This window comes from Talpa occidentalis, unplaced genomic scaffold, assembly GCF_014898055.3.
Source record: "Talpa occidentalis isolate TD23 unplaced genomic scaffold, MPIMG_talOcc4v2.1 talOcc4.4, whole genome shotgun sequence".
Lineage (NCBI taxonomy): Eukaryota > Metazoa > Chordata > Mammalia > Eulipotyphla > Talpidae > Talpa > Talpa occidentalis.
The window spans coordinates 96534221-96555506 of NW_023604295.1; the positions used below are offsets into that span (position 1 = coordinate 96534221).

The 21286-nt window shown below is 46.2% G+C and overlaps 1 protein-coding gene and 1 pseudogene across 7 annotated transcripts in view; one reads left to right on the plus strand and one right to left on the minus strand.

Annotated features, from left to right (window-relative positions):
- Positions 1 to 21286, minus strand: part of SPSB4 (splA/ryanodine receptor domain and SOCS box containing 4) — a 112165-nt gene that overhangs the window by 52510 nt on the left and 38369 nt on the right. For 6 of the 7 annotated variants that reach the window (XM_054700773.1, XM_054700770.1, XM_054700771.1 and 3 more), the window contains one exon: positions 12195 to 13041. In XM_054700773.1, the coding sequence (XP_054556748.1) occupies positions 12195 to 12888 (694 nt within the window). In that variant the 5' untranslated portion in view covers positions 12889 to 13041. Of the gene's footprint in view, positions 1 to 12194; positions 13042 to 15284; positions 15317 to 21286 lie in introns of all 7 variants that reach the window. The other variant, XM_054700772.1, reaches the window with a different exon arrangement.
- On the plus strand, positions 10010 to 10683 carry LOC119257718 (40S ribosomal protein S6-like; annotated as a pseudogene).

Consider the following 21286-nt stretch of genomic DNA (forward strand, 5'->3'; position numbering starts at 1 on the left):
ACCTATATCTAGATTTATTCTAGCATTTAGTTCATTTTTTTTTTTTCTGTTTCTATCTCTCCCTCCTAATTGTCATCACAGTGTCCCTGACACATAATAGATGTTTAAAAACTAGTCATCAAATGATTGCCTGACTGACAAAAAGCCTCCCTATGTGACAGGCTGCCCAGCAGTGCCTAGCTCACTCACCACAGCAGCCCAGCCCTGGCCCAACATGGGGCAGGCCCCACACAAACACCTGGCATAGGATAAATGACTAGTGTCACTGTCCCGCCCCTGGTGACAGGGCAGACTGACCTATGCAGGATCATGTATGGTTGAGGACAGAGCGGTGGATTTTCTATACCCAGAACAAATTAGTGGCCAGGAGCAGGGTGCACTAATTTCAATGTCCTATTCCTAGCCGGTTGGAAATGTCTCAGGATCCCCTTTCCTGAAGTTTCAGTAAGGGCTTGTATACTCTGCTTTGTGCAGCTGCTGTGGAAAAAGGGTGGGCTTGTTTGGGGCCTCACCTCAAACAGGGCATTTTCTTCCTGCAATGTGGACTCCCAATAACCCCCCATTCATTCAGCAGTGCTGATTGAAACCACCACGTGCTAGGTGCTAGGGACACAGGACAAATGGGGCAGCCTAGTCCTTGCTGGTGGGAAGAAATGTAGTGATTTGGGGGACTCTCATTTGTACCTATATGCCATCTCAGGAGAGCAGAAGTGGACACACAAGAACACCACACCTCCTAGGAGCTCAGTGGAGAGAGCTTGCCAGGGCTTCTCTGTAGCACAGCAATCAATGCTGATGCCCTTGGAATGCCCAGGAAGGAAGAAACAAGCAGTGGAAAGCATCCTTTCCAAACGAGGTCATCGAACATGGACATGTTGATCACATGGGCTAAACATTCATTTCTTTGGTCCTGGAACTAACGAGAATGATCTTCAGGTTCCCCAGACCCACTCCAGTCATGATTGGAAGCCTGACCCTTGCTTCTGGCCTGGACCAGAATTCCTGAGAACCAGTTCATATAAATCTGGGATGGCATTGCTTTCCCACCTTGCCCTCCCCCCCAAGCACCACCTCCCACACACAGATATACGACTCTGCACCCCCACTCACCCCAGCAGCCTCCATCAGCATCCTAAGCAGCTGACTTCTGGCCAGTGCTGGGTTGATGGATTGATGGCATAATCAGCTAGGAAGCTTGTCTCTCTCTCTCAGACACATACCACTCCAGGGTCCACTAATTCATAGGTGAGAGACAGCTAAAAAATGTGCTTTTCACACTCTCCCTGAGGGATGCTGCTGCCCAGACAACAGCTCCAGGGTGACCAGTGGTGGGGATTCCCCACAGCTAATGAACAGCAGGAAGGACCTGACCCAGAGGCAGCTAATCAGGAGGCTGCTGGGACTTCTGCCTGCATTTGAGGAGACGCCTGTGAGACTCTCAGGACTTTAAACCAAAACCCAAGAAAATAATGTGCCAGCTAACAGTAAGGTGGAACTGGCAGGAGCAAAGCCAGGGAACAGTGAGCAACACCAAATGCACCCAAATTATGAAGAACAGAAAAGATACAGGAGGGTGGGGAACAGGTAGGAGGGAGGGCAGTCATGCAACGGAGGCAGCAATGGGGGTGCCCTCTCCTGGGCTCACCCAGTCCTCATCCAACCTCCTACTCGCCCTTTTCTTGAGGCTACTCGGCTCTTCTGGACTTCCCAAGGAGCTGGGACTAATTGTCCGGCTCCCATTCTTGGCACCTGGCCTCCAGCTGAGCTCTGTGAGTGGCCCTGGCTGGGGCTCCGGCCCCCACCCTAGTAAAGGCGAGTAAGAGCCCTCTCTCCTACAAGGCCCAGACATCAGGCAGAGAGCTGTCATCCACTTCACTAAACACTAGACACAAACTCCCTCTCACCCTCGTGAAATGCATTTTAAGGAAGAAACATAAACAAATAGGGCAAAATCTGGAACACCGTGGTGGCTCCAAATGGCTCAACTCAAATGTGTCTACTTAATGACTAGAGTCAGACAAGGACTCCTTGCTGGCAGCTGCAATCCCTTGCTACTCTCTAGTGGGGTCACCAGCCTTGGAGATGAGAGAGATGCTACCCCATCAAGCGAGGGTTCCATGATTCCGTGACAGGGCAGCCTGTGCCTGTCGGGGTTCCCAGTGGGCAGCTCACGAAGCAGGGCTCGCAGATCTATTTACAGAAGCCGATGCCACAAAGGATGAGGAACTGGGGAGAACCAGCATGGCAGTATTTTCCAAGCTCACGCTGTCTCGGCTTAATTTCATCACAAGCAAATAAATCATTAAGGAGGCACTGAGTCCTGGAAGATCTGATGAAGAAGGGCCATTAAATGCACAGCCTTAACTTGAATTATGGAGGCCTCAGACAAGCAGCCTTATTAGTGTCTGGGCTAGGCCGTAACTCACACTAACCACCCCCGTGCCTTAACCAAAGGACAAGACTGGGAGGATCAGCTGGCTCCCTGACCGCGGCGAGACACACGCTGCTGCCTGCCTCTCAGGCCCTCCACTCTCCTGGCCCTTTCAACACCCTCCTGCAAATGTGCTTATTCTTATCATTGCTTTCCCACAGCGCCCCCTCAAATCACAGGGCTGTTTTGGGTTTAAGGGTGTTCAAATAGGTGGAGCCCCGCGCCAGTTTTGCTAAAACCCTCGGCCAAGCACCCTAAAGCCAAGACCCAGGACCATTGACAAAGCTGCAGACTCAATGTGACCCATGTGACATGGAGGTTATGGCGTGAGCACTGGAGTTCAAATCCTGCCTGTCCAGCATGTGCCAAGAGCGGCCTCTTCATTCCCCCTCAGCCTCAGATCCCCATGTGTGAAAAGAGGATTATGTGAGCTAAGGTGAGCTAGGTGCTAAGTAGCATTTGTGTGGGGCTGTGGAGCTTTAAATAAGATAAGGGCCAAGCAGTGTTAAGCAGTATTTGTTTTTCTTTTTTTAAGTACTTGATCAATGACTGTTTAACAAAGAGCTGTTTCTATTTGCAGTAATCCCTTCCCAAACAAAGTCACCCTCTCAGGAAATTTATGGATAATAGTGTGGATTTACTGGTGTATACCTGACTGGCAACTGAAAATTTGGGTTCCAGGACGCATAAACTGAGTTATGCAGTGGCTGGGGAGGGCGAGAAGAGGGAAGGGCAGGATAAGAAAGGGAGGGGACACTGAAGGCCAAGTTGGACTTGCCGGAGTTGGGGCAGGGGCTGGCGGGGTCGGGACTTAGGCCACTTCCCACAAAGGTCAGCATAGACTAAAGCCTGGAGGAATAAGCAGATGAGCTTGGCTCTGGGATAAAAGGAGGTTTTGGGGAGTGGGGAGGAGGGACAAGCCATGCTTGTGGCTCTGCCTTGTGTCCTGCCCTCAACATGAACAGCATTGGCATCACTAGAGAGCTTGTCAGAAATGCAGAATCTTGGGCCCTACCCATACCCAAACCTACTAAGTCAAATCCGCATTTAAGAAGATCCAGATTGACTTGAATGCATATTAAGGCCTGAGAAGAACTGCTGACAACAGCTCTTTGGGGTGAAACCCTCACTACATTAAACCCATATTATGGAGGCGGATACTGAGGAACTAAGAAGTTAGGAATCAATGCCCTGGTCATCCAGGCAGTACACAGACACCAGTCATCGATGGTCTCTGACTGTGCTGAACCCCCTGGTTCATGGTCTGAGCAGGGGTGGGAACAGGGTCTCTGCCATGTCTTCCATGCTTTATGCGGGATGCACTGGGAAGGGTCTTCAGGCGCGTCTGGGGGGAAGCCCTATCTAAACTCCGAACCAAACACTACAGCTACTTCTTCGAAAGCCCTTCAGGCCCCTGCACTATCATTTTCCTGAACACCTACGTCCTCCATCATCTATGTCGGATCTTTCTAGTACAGACTCATTAAATGCATCGAATTCTCACTGTCTTGTTTCTGAAGGGGAACATTTTTGAGAACATTTTGGGTTTTAGTTCTGGTTTTGCTGCTATTAGCAGGCAACCTTGGGCAAGTCCTTTTAGCTCTCTGGTTTATTTACAGTTCTCACCTATAAATGTGGCTGCCAGATGCCATCTGTTCTAGACCTAATTTATCGGGCCTGTTTTCACCCTTCTGCCAGTCCCTGAGAAGTGGATACTGGCCCCTTGTCCTCCTTCCCTGTCCCACAAAGGTCCAGTAGCAGCTAGCCCCCAGCTGGCCTGGTCTCTATCCAGAGGCAGAGGTCCCCCTCAGGCCCACCATCTTGGCAGCTCATCCCTGTAGATATACATGTGGGCACAGCTGGTGAGGACACCACATTCTCTGGGCATCCTTGCTAAACACACGCTTATTAGGCAAGTCACTACAAGGAGCTACAAAACACTTGAACCAGACCATTAGCTGTCAGCCTTAGAAACCACTCACAGGGTAGGCCCCAGCTCACTTGTGACAAACTCATGGTGGCCTTGGAACCTCAGGTGGCATTTCCATCATGTGTCTTAAAGAAAACAGGCAAATACCTCCCCAAACCTGGTATGAAATCTCTCAGATTCACAACATCGACCAACATCTAGTCATAATTTTTATTTCCACCTTTAATAATGTTAAGTAGTTTTATGGTAATTGTAATAGTCATAACTGGCTGTTCTAGTTTTTTCAGTCCTTACTATGTGCCAGGCACTAGCCCACTCACTTTCTGTATTTCATCCACAATTCGGATACTTTGTAAAAAAGGAAATTTCTATTACTATTACAGATAAGGAAACTGAGGCTCAGGGGTGAAGTGACTGGCTCAGGGCCACAGTTAATTAGTAGCCAAATCATTACTGACCCCGAAAATCCCTGCCCTCTTCCCACAACACCACATGTGACCCTCTACAAAGCTCTGCTGTGACCTACTATGACACTTGTCTCAACCAGGTCTATGTCTCCAAGACCCCTTCCTGCAGGCAGGACGTCCTGAATGGAACCTATTCATGACTATGTTAAATGTGAAAAAACCCTCAAAGCAGGGCTACGATGTCGAAGCAAAACCCTTTGCAACCAAAAAGTCCGTTCCTTTTTGTAGAAAACAAAGGATAGGGGCCGGCTTCTGGGTGTAAAGAACCTGAATTGAATTGCCCGGCTGTCATGCAGCCTCCACTTGGCCTGAATGTGGGGACAGATGTGCTGTGCACGCCACACAATGAGAGGTGGGAATGGGTCACTCGGGGGTCAGGCTTCCAGGGGGCAGCGGCACACAGCCAGTCTCTCTCTGATTCAGCCAAATGTGACTCGAGTCTGCAGTGGAGGAAAAAATCTATGCAGGTGTCAGGAAGCCAGTACATTAACATGCATCTATTGAGCACCCACTAAGTTCTCTGTTCCTAAGGGTGCTAATGGCAGATGGCTGGGAAGACTAAGATGTTATTACTACCTTAAAGAACTACTACTTTCAGCAGTAGTAGCAGCAGCAATAACAGAACAGCAAGTCACACTTATTATGGACCCACTCTGTGCAAATCAGGCCAGTAAGGTGCCGATGCATGCCCTACTTAAGGACTGACTAGATTATACTGTTAATCCTTGAACAACTTAGGACTGAGGAGTGACGGTCTCTGAGCAGGCTAAAATCCACATGTAACTTAGGGTGGCCTCCTCCTCCATTCGAGCGGCCCTCCACCATCCACAGTTGGTTGATCAGTAAATGCAGAAGCCAAGGATAGAAAAGAAATCCACAAATAAGTGGACCTGTGCTGTGTAAGGGTCAGCTGTAAAACTCAAAGGATCTTAATCCAACAATGTGTTTGGAGCCTCCTTAATCACAAGTTCATGTAATTTTACTGTATTTTATCTAGAAACCAGACCATTCACAAATAAATATTCATGAAGTTCCCAACTTGAGCCCCTGGCTGGGCACAGACACAGTGATAGCAATGATTCCCCCCAACATGTACTTGCTGGGAGCCACATGCCCGACTATGCCTCATTTCTGCATTGTTTCTAGTACTCACAGCAACTCTGCAAGGTACACATAATTATTACCATTGCACAGATGGGAAAACTAAGGCTGAGAATATTAATCAGCTAGAAGAGGAGAGAAATGGAATTCATCGGGATCAAGAGTTTATTCTCAAAGATTAAAAACTGCCTAAGTGTTCAAAATTAGGGGTCTAAATAATGAAATTGTGATAAATCATACCATGGAAGCCCATGTAGCTATTAATAAAGAATGAGGCGGCTCTAGATTCATCATATTAAACTACCACTAAGATCTACTAAGGGGAAAATGAGATGCAGAGCAGTGGACAGTAGGATCACATTTGTGTAAAAGTTCTGTAAAATTCTGGAAGGATACACAAGAAATTGCTAGTGGTGGCGGCCAACAGGAAGAGGCGCTGGGGAGCTAAAAGGTGGTGGTATTTCACCTGACACCATTTGTGGTACTTAAATGTATTGTCACAAGCCCAATTTACCTTTCAAAAGTAAATGCATAAATATGTCTAAGTCTCTACTCTACCCAGCACCCCACACATGCCTCCTGGGTCACCATCTCTGCCCTGAGGAATTTTATATCCACCTGGGGAAAGTAAACATACATATGTGGAAAAGAGTGCCTGGGGTGGACAATGGGGGTGTGGGTTGGGTGGGGGAAGAGCTGTGTTGAATTGAGGGTGCAGGGGACAGAGCCCTGGGCTGATCAGGGCAGAACAATAGGGCAGGGGTGGTAGAAGGGGAGGCCAGGCTTGGACCTGGGTCAGGAGAAAAGAAGAGCTGAGTTCAGATGCTAGGGAGGCTGGGAGGAATGCACCACCAGAGAGAAATATGGGAGTGGAGCAGGAAGGTCATGAGTTCAGTGCAGATGGCCAGGAGGGCTCTGGCAAGGGGACGGTGCCCTTGCGGTCATCCTGGTAGAAAATTCTCTGTGGTCTTCATCAATATCAGCAGCCTTGGCTGGCCGCCAGCTTCCTCTGCTGAGCTGTTGTGCCAATAAATACTTGTTGGCAGATCAATTAAACCATCTAGGAACGATGTCTGGAAATACAGTTTCCCCAGCTCGATGCAGGTGGACAAGCCCTCTCTGCCAGTTAGCCCTGAGATTCTATGATTCCCACTTCTCACCCTCTGGAAACGCACCCTGGGCATGGACACCTGCTCTGTGATGAGGCCCTGTCCGGTGGGCAGCCTGGAAGCAGGGCATAGGAGTTGCTATGATCTGGCTCAAGCACAGCTCTGCCACCTGCTTGCTATGTGAACCTGGGCAAGTGCTTCCCCTTTTCAATATCTTCTTCTATAAAATGGGGATAATAAAAGTAACATTCCCTTAAGGTATGCTGTGTGGATCAAATAAGCAAATAATTAGTCCAGGACACAGAACATAGGTGGTATTTTTTTAAAAAAGTATAATTATTATCTCAAAATCAAAGCTGCCCAGGACTCTAGCCCATTTGTCTTTCTGTCTGGCTTCTCCTCTGCACCTCCAATTGCCTGCGTCACTTCTCACCACTCATCACCCAGGAACTCCAGGACAGAAGACAGCTATTCTGTCAGTCCTCCCGGCCACCAGCATGTGGAAAGAGAAGGCGGGAGTGGTGAAGCAGTTTCAAAAAACAGCCTGGAGCAGACTCCAAAGCCTGGTCCAACCCAGGGGTTGAGCCTCACAGCAGTTGGGGCATTTTCAGTGACATTCTCCCATTAGCGACCAAAGCTTGCCTGATTCACAGCCACTGCTGGGCTGTCTTTATGCAATGAGCTTTTCAGAACACCCTGCAGAGCTCAGTGCTGAGCCAAGAGCTTTGAGGACTGGAGATGAAGCAGCTGGGAGGAGGAAAACGACAGAGCCCGCTTCTCAGGGCCTCACCCCAAATCTCCAATGAAGGCCAAGGTCCCGCCCCCTGCTGCACGGTCACTAGCTGTGTGGAGCAGTCTCTCTCCTGTTCCTTCTCCCCCCTTATTGGCACATGTCCCCCGAATCAGTTCCCCTAGCTACTTGCTGTGTGACCTTGGGCAAGCTCTCTGTGCCTCAATTTCTTCATCATAGAATGAAGGTGATAACACGGGTGTTATAGTACAAAGTGGGATCACAAGATTAAATGAGTTAAGAATCGTCAAGTTCTTAGACTAGAACATAACACAGGCTAAGCACTAAATAATCACGTGTCGCCTAATGATGTTTCAGTCAGCACTGGACCCCATGTATGACTGTAGTCTCCAAATCAGCCAGATCACGTAGCCCAGATGGGTATAGGCGATAATGCCTAGATTTCTGTAATTACTCCATGACATTTCCAACAACAATGAAATAGCCTAACAATACATCTCTCAGACTATATATATATAGCTTGTTGTTAAGCAACATGTGATAATGTATGTTAGCTATGGTGTTACCGTTATTGCTGTTATTATGGGGGCCTGGAATCCAATCATCTGGAGATAGCTTGGTCATCTGCCTGGCCTAGGTCCCACTCGCTCAGCTCACTCACGTGGCAGAGCCCTGGGCGTCCTGCAGCTCTTTGCAATAAACCCCAAGAAACTGGGCTTTCACTCCATGGTGTAGATGAAGAATACATTTACAATAGAAAAATGACTTCCAGGAATTATTACCCTCATCAAATACATGCTTCAGAGTTAAATGTGGTTAGGCCCTGCTAAGTCTTGCTTTTTAGGGTCATAAAAATTCACAAATTGAAAAAATGATATCCATTAACTTACTTTTGTCACATCAGAGGAAAAGCTTCTACTAAGGTCACTTTATTTTTTTTTTAAAGATTTATTTATTTATGCGTACAAGAACTGGGTTTGTGTAAGCCAGCAGTGCGAGGGTGAGAAGATTCACCAGAGACAGAGCGGGGAACAGAACAGACAGACTGACTGAAATACACTGCTGAGGGGAGCAGTGGGCAAGACAACAGAGGTCTGCTGTGCCATGTGGGTTACTCCTGGGCTGACGGGATCGAACTCATGCTGCAGTGGCTGGCAGTACCTTAATAGCGCTGTCTTTAACCCCTGCGTCACCAGGGAGGCCCTACTAAGTCCACTTTGTTTTAATCCACAGGTGAACCCCAGGACTTGGACCTAGTCACTTAGCTTGATCGGAGTGGTGAACACCAATTGCTGTGTGTCTGTCCCGCGTCAGCAAGTTTTATCATTCCCATTTTACACAGGAGGACACTGGGAAGCAGAGAGAGGAAGCAATTGCTGTTCATGGTCTCCTGAGGCCAGAGTCTAACCAGGTCTGTTGGGGTCCTGGGCAGTTCTCTCCTCCAAGATCTTGTGGGGAAGCAACAGAGAGAGGACCCACCTTTGTGTTCAGAGCCTCTCTCTGACACTCCCCACAAGTCAGTGGGGGCTGAGTGTGGAGACCAGCCATCATTTCCACAACCAACTCTAGCTCAAAAGTCTTCTCACACACAGAACCCTTCCTTAGTGTCTTCCCGCCCAGGAACTCCCTAGGGTCAAAAAGGTGCCAATGATGTGGCTGTGTCCACCCTGCATCAGGACTTGCCTGGGCCATCCACAGAAGAGCAGCTTCCCCTTCCTGCAATCACACCCTGGATGAAACTGAGAACATGACTCCTTGTCTGGAGAACAGTCAGCACTAGAGCAAAAGCAGGTAAGCCTATCCTGTCATCGAATGGAAGATGCCACAAGTTTACATCACATGGCACTCTGGCCTCCCCTTGCTTTCCGGACTTGGGCCTCCAGCTTCAGTCCATCTGAAAATCACTGCCAGTAGGGAAGAGCACGGAGCACCTCAAGTTTCAGTCCCACAAAGTTTCTCCAGACATTCAGAGGATCCAAGAATTCAAAATGCCCTGAACACAACTGTCCTTTCCCACCCAACACCCCCTCTCCGGAAGCACACCAAGGAGGTCACCATGGCTTGACTTCTCCGGGTCTATCACACATGGTGGAGTCCCTGCAATCTTGTTAGCATCTTACGTTTGTACCTGAAAACCAAGAAACAAATAAAACCCAAGTATAAATCAACCCAAGAGGTGCTCTTTTTTTGTTGCACCTGAGAAGTAGTAGGCTACTTCTAATGAAGCTGAACATCTTTTTCCTAGTTACTGGCTACCAGAAACTCATTGAAGTAGACGAGAAACATAAGCTTCTTATCTTTTATGAGACACCTATGGCCACAAGGTTGCTGCTTTGGAAATGGAAGGCTTATGCGGTCTGAATCAGTGGCAGTAATGACAAAGTTTCCCCACAAAGCAGGAGTCTTGACTCAATGTTGGGTTTACCTGCTGCTGAGTATGGGGCATTCCTGTTATAGACCAAGGAAGACTGGTGAAAGAAAAGGCAAAACAAGCTGAGCGTTCTCAACTTGGTCATTGTAAAAAAGGAAGAGAAGGACATTCTTGGACTCACTGACATTACTATGCCTCGCTGCCTGGGGCCCAAGAAAGCTAGCCAAATCTGTGAACTTCAATCTCTCTAAAGAGGATGGTGTCCTCCAATCTGTTGTGAGAAAGCCCCTGAACAAGAAGGTAAGAAATCCAGGATCAAAGCACCCAAGATCCAGCATCTTGTAACTCCATGTTTTTCCAACAAAAACATCAGCGTATCACTCTGAAGAAACAGTGTAGTAAGAAAAGTAAGGAAGAAGCCATAGACTACACTAAACTTTTGGCCAAGAAAATGAAGGCCAAACAAGACTGCCAAAAGATGGAGGCTGTCTTCTTTGAGAGCTTCCGTCTGAATCCAGTCAAAAATGAGATGTTCTAAAAATACCATATAAGACATTAAAAAAAAAAAGAAAATCCAAGAGAAAATCCGCCTCAGGGCCCAACTGTTAGCTCGGTTACCAACGTAAGCCTTTAATCCTTCTTTTATTATTGTGACACCATACAAGACCTCACAGCAGCTGTGAAAGGGACCTGATACTGTCCCATTTTACAGATGAGTAAAGTGAGGTTTACTCACGAGTGACTCACCAAAAATAAAACCACTGAGCCTTGGAGATGCAACTGGAAAAAAGCACATCAGATTCCAGAGCCTGGCACACCAAGTCCACCCTTCTAGTGTGGTGATCACTTCCCGCAATTAAATTTTCCAATTCCATTAAAAAACCAATTCAGCACTGGAGTTTGCCTGGTCATCATGTCTAGGAAGGGTCCAGGCATTCACCACACTGGGATGACTAAACCAGCCCAGCTAGGGGCACACTCATCTACTCCTAGATTTAACCAGTTAATCAGGAAAAGCAGAATATACTGCCAGTGAAAGGCCAACAGCTGTGAAAACGAAATATGAGCAAGAACATCGATGATTATACCAGAGCTGAGCTTACAACCAAGTAAATGTGAATTTTATTTGAGTAAAATCTCGCTCTGACTTCTTTTCTGGGTGTTACACTTAGTCCCTTAACTAAAGTGGGGAGCTTGGAGGCTGAGAGACCTGTGTAGACCGTGGTTCTAGCTCTCTGAAACTGCTCTTCAGTTTCTCATCTCTGAAATGAGTAAACTGGAATTCTGGCTTTAAGCACCTGCCTCTGTGAACACCATCAGGGTATGGCAGGAAGTCTGTTCGGCCTGAGAATGTGTGAGTCCACCAGTGCCTGATTTCAGGCCCCACTCTGCTGGGGTTCAGTGCAGAATAGGCTGCTGCATTTTTCTCTGTCCAGAGGCACCCTACCTCCTAGAGTAACTCTCTCTTAAAACCAGTGATGGTTTGTTACTGTGATTTTTTAAGCCACCTTAAGGGATGACTGCATATTAAATGAGGAGAGGTCTAGAGCTGTTGGGGTCAAACCCAACAGCCTGTGGGCTTATCTGCAGCCTGCAGTGGAGTTTTGTTTGCTCAGAAGTATTTTTTAGCAGCTGCCAACTTTAAAATTGAGACATAAAGTCTAGATTTCTGAATCCTCTTGGAAAACATCAGAAGATCCCACACCTTGTGGCTTTTGTTTCCATGAGGCAGTAATAAAACCAGAGATGACCCCTATATTAGCTTATTCCATCCTCACAAAACCTTGAACTAGATAGCGATCGACTATCATTGTTCCAATTTGCAGACAGGGAAACAGGTCAAAGGAGAGTCTTGATTCAAACCCAAGACGCATGGAAACTGAGTTAATGGAGTTCACGTTCCACTCAAGACTCCACGCTGCTAGATTAGCATGGATGATAGACAGTGAGGCCACCCTGCTCCACTCCCCTAGGGACAGGCAGCATCTGAAACCTTCTGCGCTCCCCCTCTTTCCCATACACGGAAGCACTTACGGTCAAGGCCATTGATGTAGCGCATGGTGACTTCACAGTGGCCCCATACCGCACTCACCACCGGGTACAACTTCTTGCCTTTGAGACCACGAAAGGCCACACCCAGGTACTGGCCGTCCACCACAAAGCTAAGTGTGCCCTCATCCATGTCCAGCACCACCAGCAGCGAGTCAGGCAGCGAGAAGGCCTCCTCTGGCCCCAGAAAGGCTGGGTAGGCCACTCCAGGTCGGTTCTTGCCATCGTGGTAGAGGCGACTGCGGCCCAGGTCCCAGCCCCATGACTCGGAGTCACTGCCCACCAGTGCCGTGTAGCCCACCGAATGCAGGGGTGCCCGAGCCGTGGCCACGCCAACTACGGCATGGGTGCCACGCTGCCGCGCAGGCCAGTGGATCTGCCAAGCATGTAGGCCACGGGCATGGCCCACTTTGCCTCGGATGCCGTCAGTGCTCTGAGCTACTGGGTGCCGGTGGAAGGTGAGCCGGTCATCATCCTTGACAAAGACATTGAGTGAGCGGTCCTCGGGGTTCCACGCGTGCCGCAGCTGCACTGCTAGCCCCGCCGCCGGCATGTCCAACAGCTGGTCCAGCCGCGCAGGCCTCCCGGGTTCCACACCCCGCAGCTCCCTCTTGGCTGGCCGCAGCGCTGGCTCTCGCACCTCCACCGACTTGAGGCTTCCAGAGAGCTTCTGGCCCATGGTTCAGAGCAGGGAGGGGACCGCTGCAGGCCTCTGCTACCTCGTGGGAGTTTCCACTTCCCGCAGCCAGGGAGGGGCCACTGGGCTGAGAACCAGGCTTCGGGGCTGTACAGTTCCACAGCCTCTACTGGGCTGGGGCAGGGGCCCAAGCTCCTGGAAGGAAGCAAAGGGCATGAGTTATAACAGCAGCATCAACAGCATTTATGCCCAGGCCTTGGCTGAGCCATTTGCATGCATTAGTCATAATAATTATTAATAATAATATTTCATCCAGTATTTGCCATATTCCAGGCACTGTCCTAAAAGATTTATGTTTATTAATCCATGTAATTTTTAGGATCTCCCTATAAGACATAGAGGAGGCATTTTTCAGATGAGAAAACTAAAGAGCAAAAAAAATTAAGTAATTAACCAAAGTTCCACAACAAATAAGGGGCTAGGTCAAAATTCAAGCCAAGGTCATCTGGCTTCAGAATCCATGGTCTGCACTTAGAGTAATCATAGGCTATTTTATTTTGCTTTATTTATTTTTACTTTTTATTTTTTAGGTTATTTTTGGCAATTTAATTTTAGAAATAAGTTTGAGTCCAGAGAAGTTAAGTGATTTGCCCAAGATCACAGCTCCTGCAGAAGAACCCAGGTGCATCTGATTCTAGGGGTACAAGACCTGCCTAGGGAAACACAGTGCCCAAGACATGGGGGCCACAGAAGCATCCAGTGTAGCCCAGGGCTCCTGTCCTTGGCTGCCCTAGGGATCTTAAAGGGCATTTAAAGTGCAGCCAGACTTGAAACCTAAGACATAACCTGAGGATCCACAGATCACCAGGACATGAACACATGGCAAAGATCTGAGGATGGAGTGGGGTCTCCCAGGGAAGGTGAGTGGGAGGCAGGGAACTAGGCATCTGGTATCCAGGCTTTAGAGTCAGCAAATCCAAACCCTCCCTTCTATCTCCCAGCTGTGTGTTCACAAGCAAGTCTCTCAGCCTCTCAAAGGCTACAGTTTCAATATGACAATATGAGAGACAACAGCATGGAGGGGCAGGCCTGAGGCTCTGTGGGCAGGTTTTCCTCTTGGGTTCTACACTTTGGGCATCCCACATATACCCCTTCCTTTTGAATGGGCAAACTTTTCGTTTGGGTATTTACACACCATAAATTGCATTGATCCCAGACAACCTCCTTTGAGGCAGCACTATGGTTTCCAGAAAGAAGGAAGTAGCAACCATCACTTAGAGAACAGTCAGAACATAGGGTGCTTGCACAGGCCCTGGGAGCGGGGAGGGATGGAAAGCTGAGTCCTGCAGTCCATTCAAAGCACAGGCACTAGCCCTTCCCTCCCCGCCCTGACAACCGCAAGGGTCAGAAAAACCTCCCAAGATAATCTAGGAGACAGGCATTTTTTATGCCCTGCCCTGCCCATCCATGTCCTCCCAACCCAACAGTGGCATACTCACAGTCACTGTGCAGGTGGAGAAGGAAAGAACCTGGCTGTCATACAGCCCAGGCAGCTATATTTTTAAACTCTCCTCATTTATTTTCAACTCCCATTTTTTCCCTTTCTACTGTCAAACCCAAGGTTTAGCTTATGCTGACCCTATCCAAAGAGCTTAGGCTCATGTTTAATCTGGGAAAATACCAGAACACAGGATGCGGCAACACTAGATCATTCTAAGATAGCAGAATAAAGTTATTTCTTTTCATATTCCAAATCACCCAAAATACAGGAGAAAGAGACATACAAAGTCTATTTTTACAATACCAGAACGCATCTGTAACTGATCCACCACTTATAGGGAAAGGTTGCCAACATTGGTAAGGAGCTGCCAAAAGCAGCAAAGATCCAGTGGGGTGTGCGAAAGCACCTACAGAAAACAACTGTGGCTGCAGAGCTCAGATAAAGCTGGCAGAGCTGTCTAGTAGCTGGCACTTCCTGAAGGAAAAAAACAAGGATTCCTAATCAGAAACAATAGGGACAGAGTATGTGGTCTGGCAATGGGAGTTATCTCTGACACCCTGAGGCAAGAGGAGGACAAGACTAATGAAGGAATAAAACAAGGATTCCTAATCAGAAACAATAGGGGCAGAGTATGTGGTCTGGCAATGGGAGTTATCTCTGACACCCTGAGGCAAGAGGAGGATGAGACTAATCAAGAAAAACATAGGCATGCCATCTTTGCAGGAAGCAGTATGTTGGTGAGGCAGAGTAAAAGAAAGCCCCACACTAGGGAAGCCCACAGCTGCAGAGCTCTGCTGACTGGGTAGAAGTAAGGCTAAAAGAAAACACTGCAGAGTCCTGGAAACAAAATTACTGTGAACCAAGGAGCAAGTTTGCTCTCCTAAGGTACTTCCATCTCTAGGCATCCCCTGCAAAATACTGATGTAAGAAAGCTCACCTCTTTGAAAGATGCTGATGTTGTCAAAGATGCTGGAGGAAAAACAAAGGAGAAAAAGAATAAGAAAAAATATGGCAACCAAGAAAACTCACCAGAAAGAAGGCTATATAAAGCAGATAAAAATTGTTACCAGATTTGTTAACTAACTTCATAATCACTTATTTCAGAAGAGACAAGTATAATCTAAAAAAAGAAAAGATTAAGTGTATTTGACTTAGTTTTAATGACGACCTCCAGAAGAACCAAAAACATGTATGTTTGAATTGTCAGAAAGAACACTATTCAAAACAACACAGACCAAAAACTTAAGATTTTGTTTCAGAAAGTAACAGAAGCAAAAAAGACAGACATAAAACAGGATAGTAAAACTAAGACCAGAATACTGTCTATGACTATAACAAACTGCTAAAAAGAAAATCTTTCAAGATAGAATGCTACATATCAAGATCCAGAATAAAGCAACAGTGTTGACAATAAAGGAAGAGCAAGCATATACCAGATTGGTGCTTCCTCAAACCAACCAGGCACCATAACCTTAATACTAGTATGAAAGGCTGAGTTCAGGGCAAATGATTTTAAATGAGAACACTACAACAATAAAAGAATATGACCCCCAATCGAAGATCTAACACATTGAGGAACAGCCCTAAAATTCAGAGCAAAAGTCAAAGGAATACAAGGAAGTATAGACAGATACTCAGTAGAGGCAGATGATTTTAAATAATCTTTGAAGGAACAGATCAGTGGACCAAATTAGGTAAAGACAAAGTTGCATAGTTAATAAGATAGACATAATTGATGTATATTTCAAAAAAATTACCATATATTAGACAGCAAACAAAATCTCACCCAAAAAGTAGAAATAATACAGAATCTGATAACAGAAGCAAAACTAAACATTAATCAAATAATGGCTTACAAAACTCTACCACGTGCACATTTTTCAAATCGCTCTTTTAAACAACCCAGATCAAGAAAGATTTATTTGGAAATTGCAGAATACCTAGAAAATAAGAATAACAAAACACATTCTACATATCAGAACCTGTGGAATCCCACTAAAGTTAAGGAAATCATGACTGGTGTACTTATATTAATAAATAAAAAAAAGTATGCATATTATACATAATAAATAGAAAACAAATGAACTAATTGAAAAATCTGAGTTTTGTGGAGGGTAAAACCCCCAAAAACCAGTAAAACATATAAATCATTTAATTCAACTATTTAATTGATTATATTGTTATTAATCATATTACTTCTATTAATCTACCACATTGATAGCATATATCCTTGATATCACAGCCTTCCTCTCCAAAACCCATAACTTTAGCCTAATCATGAGGAAAACACAGGACAAATGCCAATTGAGGAGCATCAACAAAGTATCTGACCAGTACTCCTCAAAATCGTTAGCACCATCAAAGACAAGGAAAGTCTAAGAGACTGGTCACAGCAAACGGAGCCCCAGGACACTTCACTGCTAAATGTAACATGGTGTCCGGGAGGGGATCCTGGGATATTAAAACTAAGGAAATCTGAATCAAACATGGCCTTTTGTAACCACATATCAATGTTGGTTCATTAGCTGTGATAAATACACCTTATTAATATGAGATGTAAATAATAGCGAAACTGGGTGCAAGTATATGAGAACTCTGCACTATCTGCTCAGTTTTCTGTATATCAAAAACTATTCTAAAAATCTAGTTAATTAAAGATATTAAATCACTTTCTAAACATTAGAAAACTGAAAAACTGTACAACTAAAATCACCTCTTCTCTCATTAACCAGATATAAGCATTGTTAACATTTAGAAATACTTCATTTTATTATTTTTTTTTTGGTCTACAAATATTAGTGAATTTTCTTTTCTAAGACTGGTATCATGGATTTTGAAGTTATTTCACTGAAAATTAAACAATGAACATTTTCACATATTATTCAATATACTTTAAATGTATGACTTCAATGACTAAGAAAATAAAAGATATAAACCATTTATAACTAATCATTTAAAATGGGGGCGAGGGCCTGTGGGGGAAGAAGACAAAAATTTGTAAATAAGAAATGAAAATATGCAAATAAGAAAATAAGAATTGCAAATAGCCTAATGGTGTCACAAAAAGTACTCATAAAAGAAATTAAACGTGTTTGTTGTTTGAACATGGGGAAATATTTGCAACACAAATTACAAATAAATATATGACAAGCTCCTATAAATGAGTAAGCAACCAACCCTAACACAAAAAGAAAAACAAAAAGCTCCTCTAAAAAGAAGTTCTGCTAAAGAGAAACAAGTTAGAGCTCAAAGGAAATGTGTTGGTATCTCAGAATAGTGAAGATCAAAAGGTTGGATAACACCTTCTTAGAGAGGCAGACAGGCTCAAACACTGTTATTAGAGGTAAAATGGTGTGACCTCAGCACATGGCAAGTCAGTACCGTCTCTCAGGGTTGCAAATACACATTTGACTTCGTAGTTCCACATCCAGTAGTTCAGGTATGTTCTCAAATGTGCAAAATTATATATAAAATATATAACATACATAATAGAATAGAGTGCACAATATACATATAATATATATAACATGTATTGTGTAGAGGTTATATAATACATAATATGTATATGTGTTTATATAAAGTATATATTACGTACATATGCAGTATTGTTTATAACAGCAAAATATTAGGAAAAACCCAAACTGAAGACAGAATAATTTTTTTTGCAATAGGTTCTGCTTTTATTGAATTGAAGACTGTATATGGCAAGGCAATAAATGCTGGTAGGCTCATATAATGGAATTCTATGCAGCTGGAGAAAAGAATGTACCAAAATGGAAGATCCAACAGAGATGGAGTTAAACAAGGTGCAGAACAATATGCATACAATGCTTCTATTACTGTGGAGGGACAGAGAGAGGAGAAGGACAAGAAGGGAGATGGAAGAAAAGGAGGAGTGGGGAATTGAACCTGAAGGGCCCAAATAGAACAAAGGATCAGTTGAGTCTGTGACAAAACTCAACACTCCAGTTTAGTTTTACAAGACAACTGCTCTTCTTTAGTCACCACAGAGCTTCACACCAACCTTTACCAGGCCTCAAAAGGTCATGAGACAGGGGTTGAACACTGGGTTGCGAAGCTGCCCCACAGCCTCTGCAGCGCCGGTTCGATCCCCGGCTGCTCCCCGGCTACTGGAAGAGGGTCCCACATGGCGCACAGACCTCTCCTGCAGCCCGCTGCTCCCCTCAGCAGTGTACTTCGGTGGTTCTGCCTGCTCTGCTCCCCGCTCTGGCTCTGGTGAATTCTCTCACCCTCCCGCGCTTCTGACTGTACCCAGTGCTTGTATAAGTAAATAAAAAAATCTTTAAAAAAAAAAGGAAAAAAAAAGAAATAAGTATAAGATGTGAGGGCCTCCCCGGTGGCGCAGCGGTTGAGCGCTGGGTTGCGAAGCTGCCCGCGGCCTCTGCGGCGCCGGTTCGATCCCCGGCTGCTCCCCGGCCACCGGAGGAGGGTCCCACATGGTGCGCAGACCTCTCCTGCCGCCCGCTGCTCCCCTCAGCAGTGTACTTAGGTCCTTCTGCCTTCTCTGCTCCCTGCTCTGGCTCTGGTGAATTCTCTCACCCTCCCGCGCTTCTGACTGTACCCAGTGCATGTATAAACAAAACAAACAAACAAACAAACAAATAAATAAAACATGCCTCTATTAAAAAAAAAAAAAGTATAACATGTGAGAGGTACAGGGCATAAAGTGAGGATTGAATCAAGAGACTGGAACTCTCGGGGGGCTGTCCTGGAAGTCTGTACAGGATATCCAGCTGCAGGCGGGAGGGGGATTGAAACCTGCTGCTTCTGCAATTCACTTAAAGGCACCCTATGTGTCCATTCTAACAGGCCAGGAAACTGAGACTCAGGGGAAAAGGCCCCACCAAAGTTACATAGCTAAAAGATAGCAGAGCTAGTTCCACCCAAAATCTCCTCTGCTTCCTTTCCCCTGTGCTTCCTCCATCACTTACCTTAAATCTCTGTATTTGCTGTGTGCCAGGAGGTGTAACAACTGCTTCATCCTTTTTTCAAAAGAGGAAACAGGTTCAGATTGGTTCTAGGGGGTCACACAGTCAGCAAATGGCAGGGCTGGGATGGTCCCCAGAGTCACAGTGGGACAGGCCTATTCTGTCCCCTCTTCCACACTGTTTAGAACAGAGCCTCTCCCTGGTGCTGGTTCTGATCAGCTGTATGTGTCCCACACAGGAAATTTCTAAGCTTTATGCTTGAACACCACTGTACCAACTTTGGAAATGGTGTCAAAGAGACATCTTTAATGTGTTTGAAAGCAACAGCCAGGGAGCAGTCCAGAGAAGCCCTATACTGGACCAGTGAGGGCCAGGAGCTCCCCCTTCCCGCTAGCTGCATCTCAGAGTCTCAAGGTTTCCATCCTCACGAGTGGCAGGCAAGGATCCCCAAGGCTGTCCACACTGGGAGTGTGGCAAGGTGAACATATAACAGACATTCCCTTTGCTGTACCCCCCAGTACAGGATGCAGCATGAGTGCTTACATCCAATAGCAGTCAGCCACTCAGGATAGCCAATGACAGTGCCGATGCTGACAATGAAGGACAGGGTTCAAATCCCAGCCAGTTCATGGCGCCCTAAACAAGGACTGAACTGCTCAGAGAATAATCAGAAAAGTGCTAACAGTGTGCTGACCTTGCTTGCCTTTGCAAAAATCAGGATAGATCTGGCATGGCACAGCGCACCCAGGAGGAACCCTGGGTGTGTACTCCAACTGTGTCTGTACTCCAATATTGCCATTTCACAACCCAAAAGCATCCTAAGAACACCACCATGGGTGTGAATTGGGATTCTGTGAAGAAGTCAAGGGCAGAGTCATTTCTAACAGCAAAGAATGGAGATCACAGTAAATGTTCAGTAATAGGGACCTATGTCTTATTCTCTGTGTTTCTAGGCCAGATCCTGGCCTGCAGTGCAGGCTCTATTCTGTCCTCCCCTGTGCCCAACCAGGACCCAAAGTCTCTATAATTCTGATCTAGAGACGTTCTAGCTCCTTCACTCTCCTGCAACTGGGGACTGAATGAAAGAATGAATAAAGGAGGGCCTCCCCGGTGGTGCAGGTGGCTGAGTGTTGCACTGTGAAGCTGTCCGCAGCCTCTGTAGTGCGGATTCAATCCTGGCCGGCCAGGGAAAATCCCACATGGTGCAGCAGACCTCTCCTGTTTCATCCACTGCTCCCCTCAGCAGTGTATTTCATCAGTCTGCCTGCTCTGCTCCCCGCTCTGTCTCTGGTGAATCCTCTCACCCTCCCATGCATCTGGCCTGTACCCTGGGTCTTGTATAAATAAATAAATTTTTTTTAAAGATTTATTTATTTATTCATTTATTTATTTATACATACAAGCACTGGGTACAGTCAGAAGTGCGGGAGGGTGAGAGAATTCACCAGAGCCAGAGCGGAGAGCAGAGCAGGCCGACTGATGAAGTACACTGCTGAGGGGAGCAGCGGGCAGCAGGAGAGGTCTGCGCGCCATATGGGACCCTCACCCGGTGGCCGGGGATCGAACCAGTGCTGCAGAGGCTTCGGGCAGCTTTGCAACCCAGTGCTCAACCGCTGTGCCACCAGGGAGACCCTAAATAAATAAATCTTAAAAAAAAAAAAGGAATGAATAAAAAAGCAGCTAAGTGACTTGGGTTTAGTCCCACAGAAACCATCAAAGGCAGTGATCAAGATGGAGGAATAGAATGATCAGCTTAAGACAGGCCCAAGCTGGAGCAGGGAGATGGCTTACTAATGCAAAAGTAAGTCTTCATGTCTTGGTCTAGGTCTCTGGGGAAGATCAAGTCCTTCTTTTCTCACCCTCCTAATCCTGCCTGAGAGCCCCACCCACTCCAGGAAGCTGATTTTAATCAGGGCTCTTCCCTGAATCTCCTGGAGTGCCATGAGCCAGCCAACATTTTCTGATCCTGCTGATCTACTTTTCCTACCTT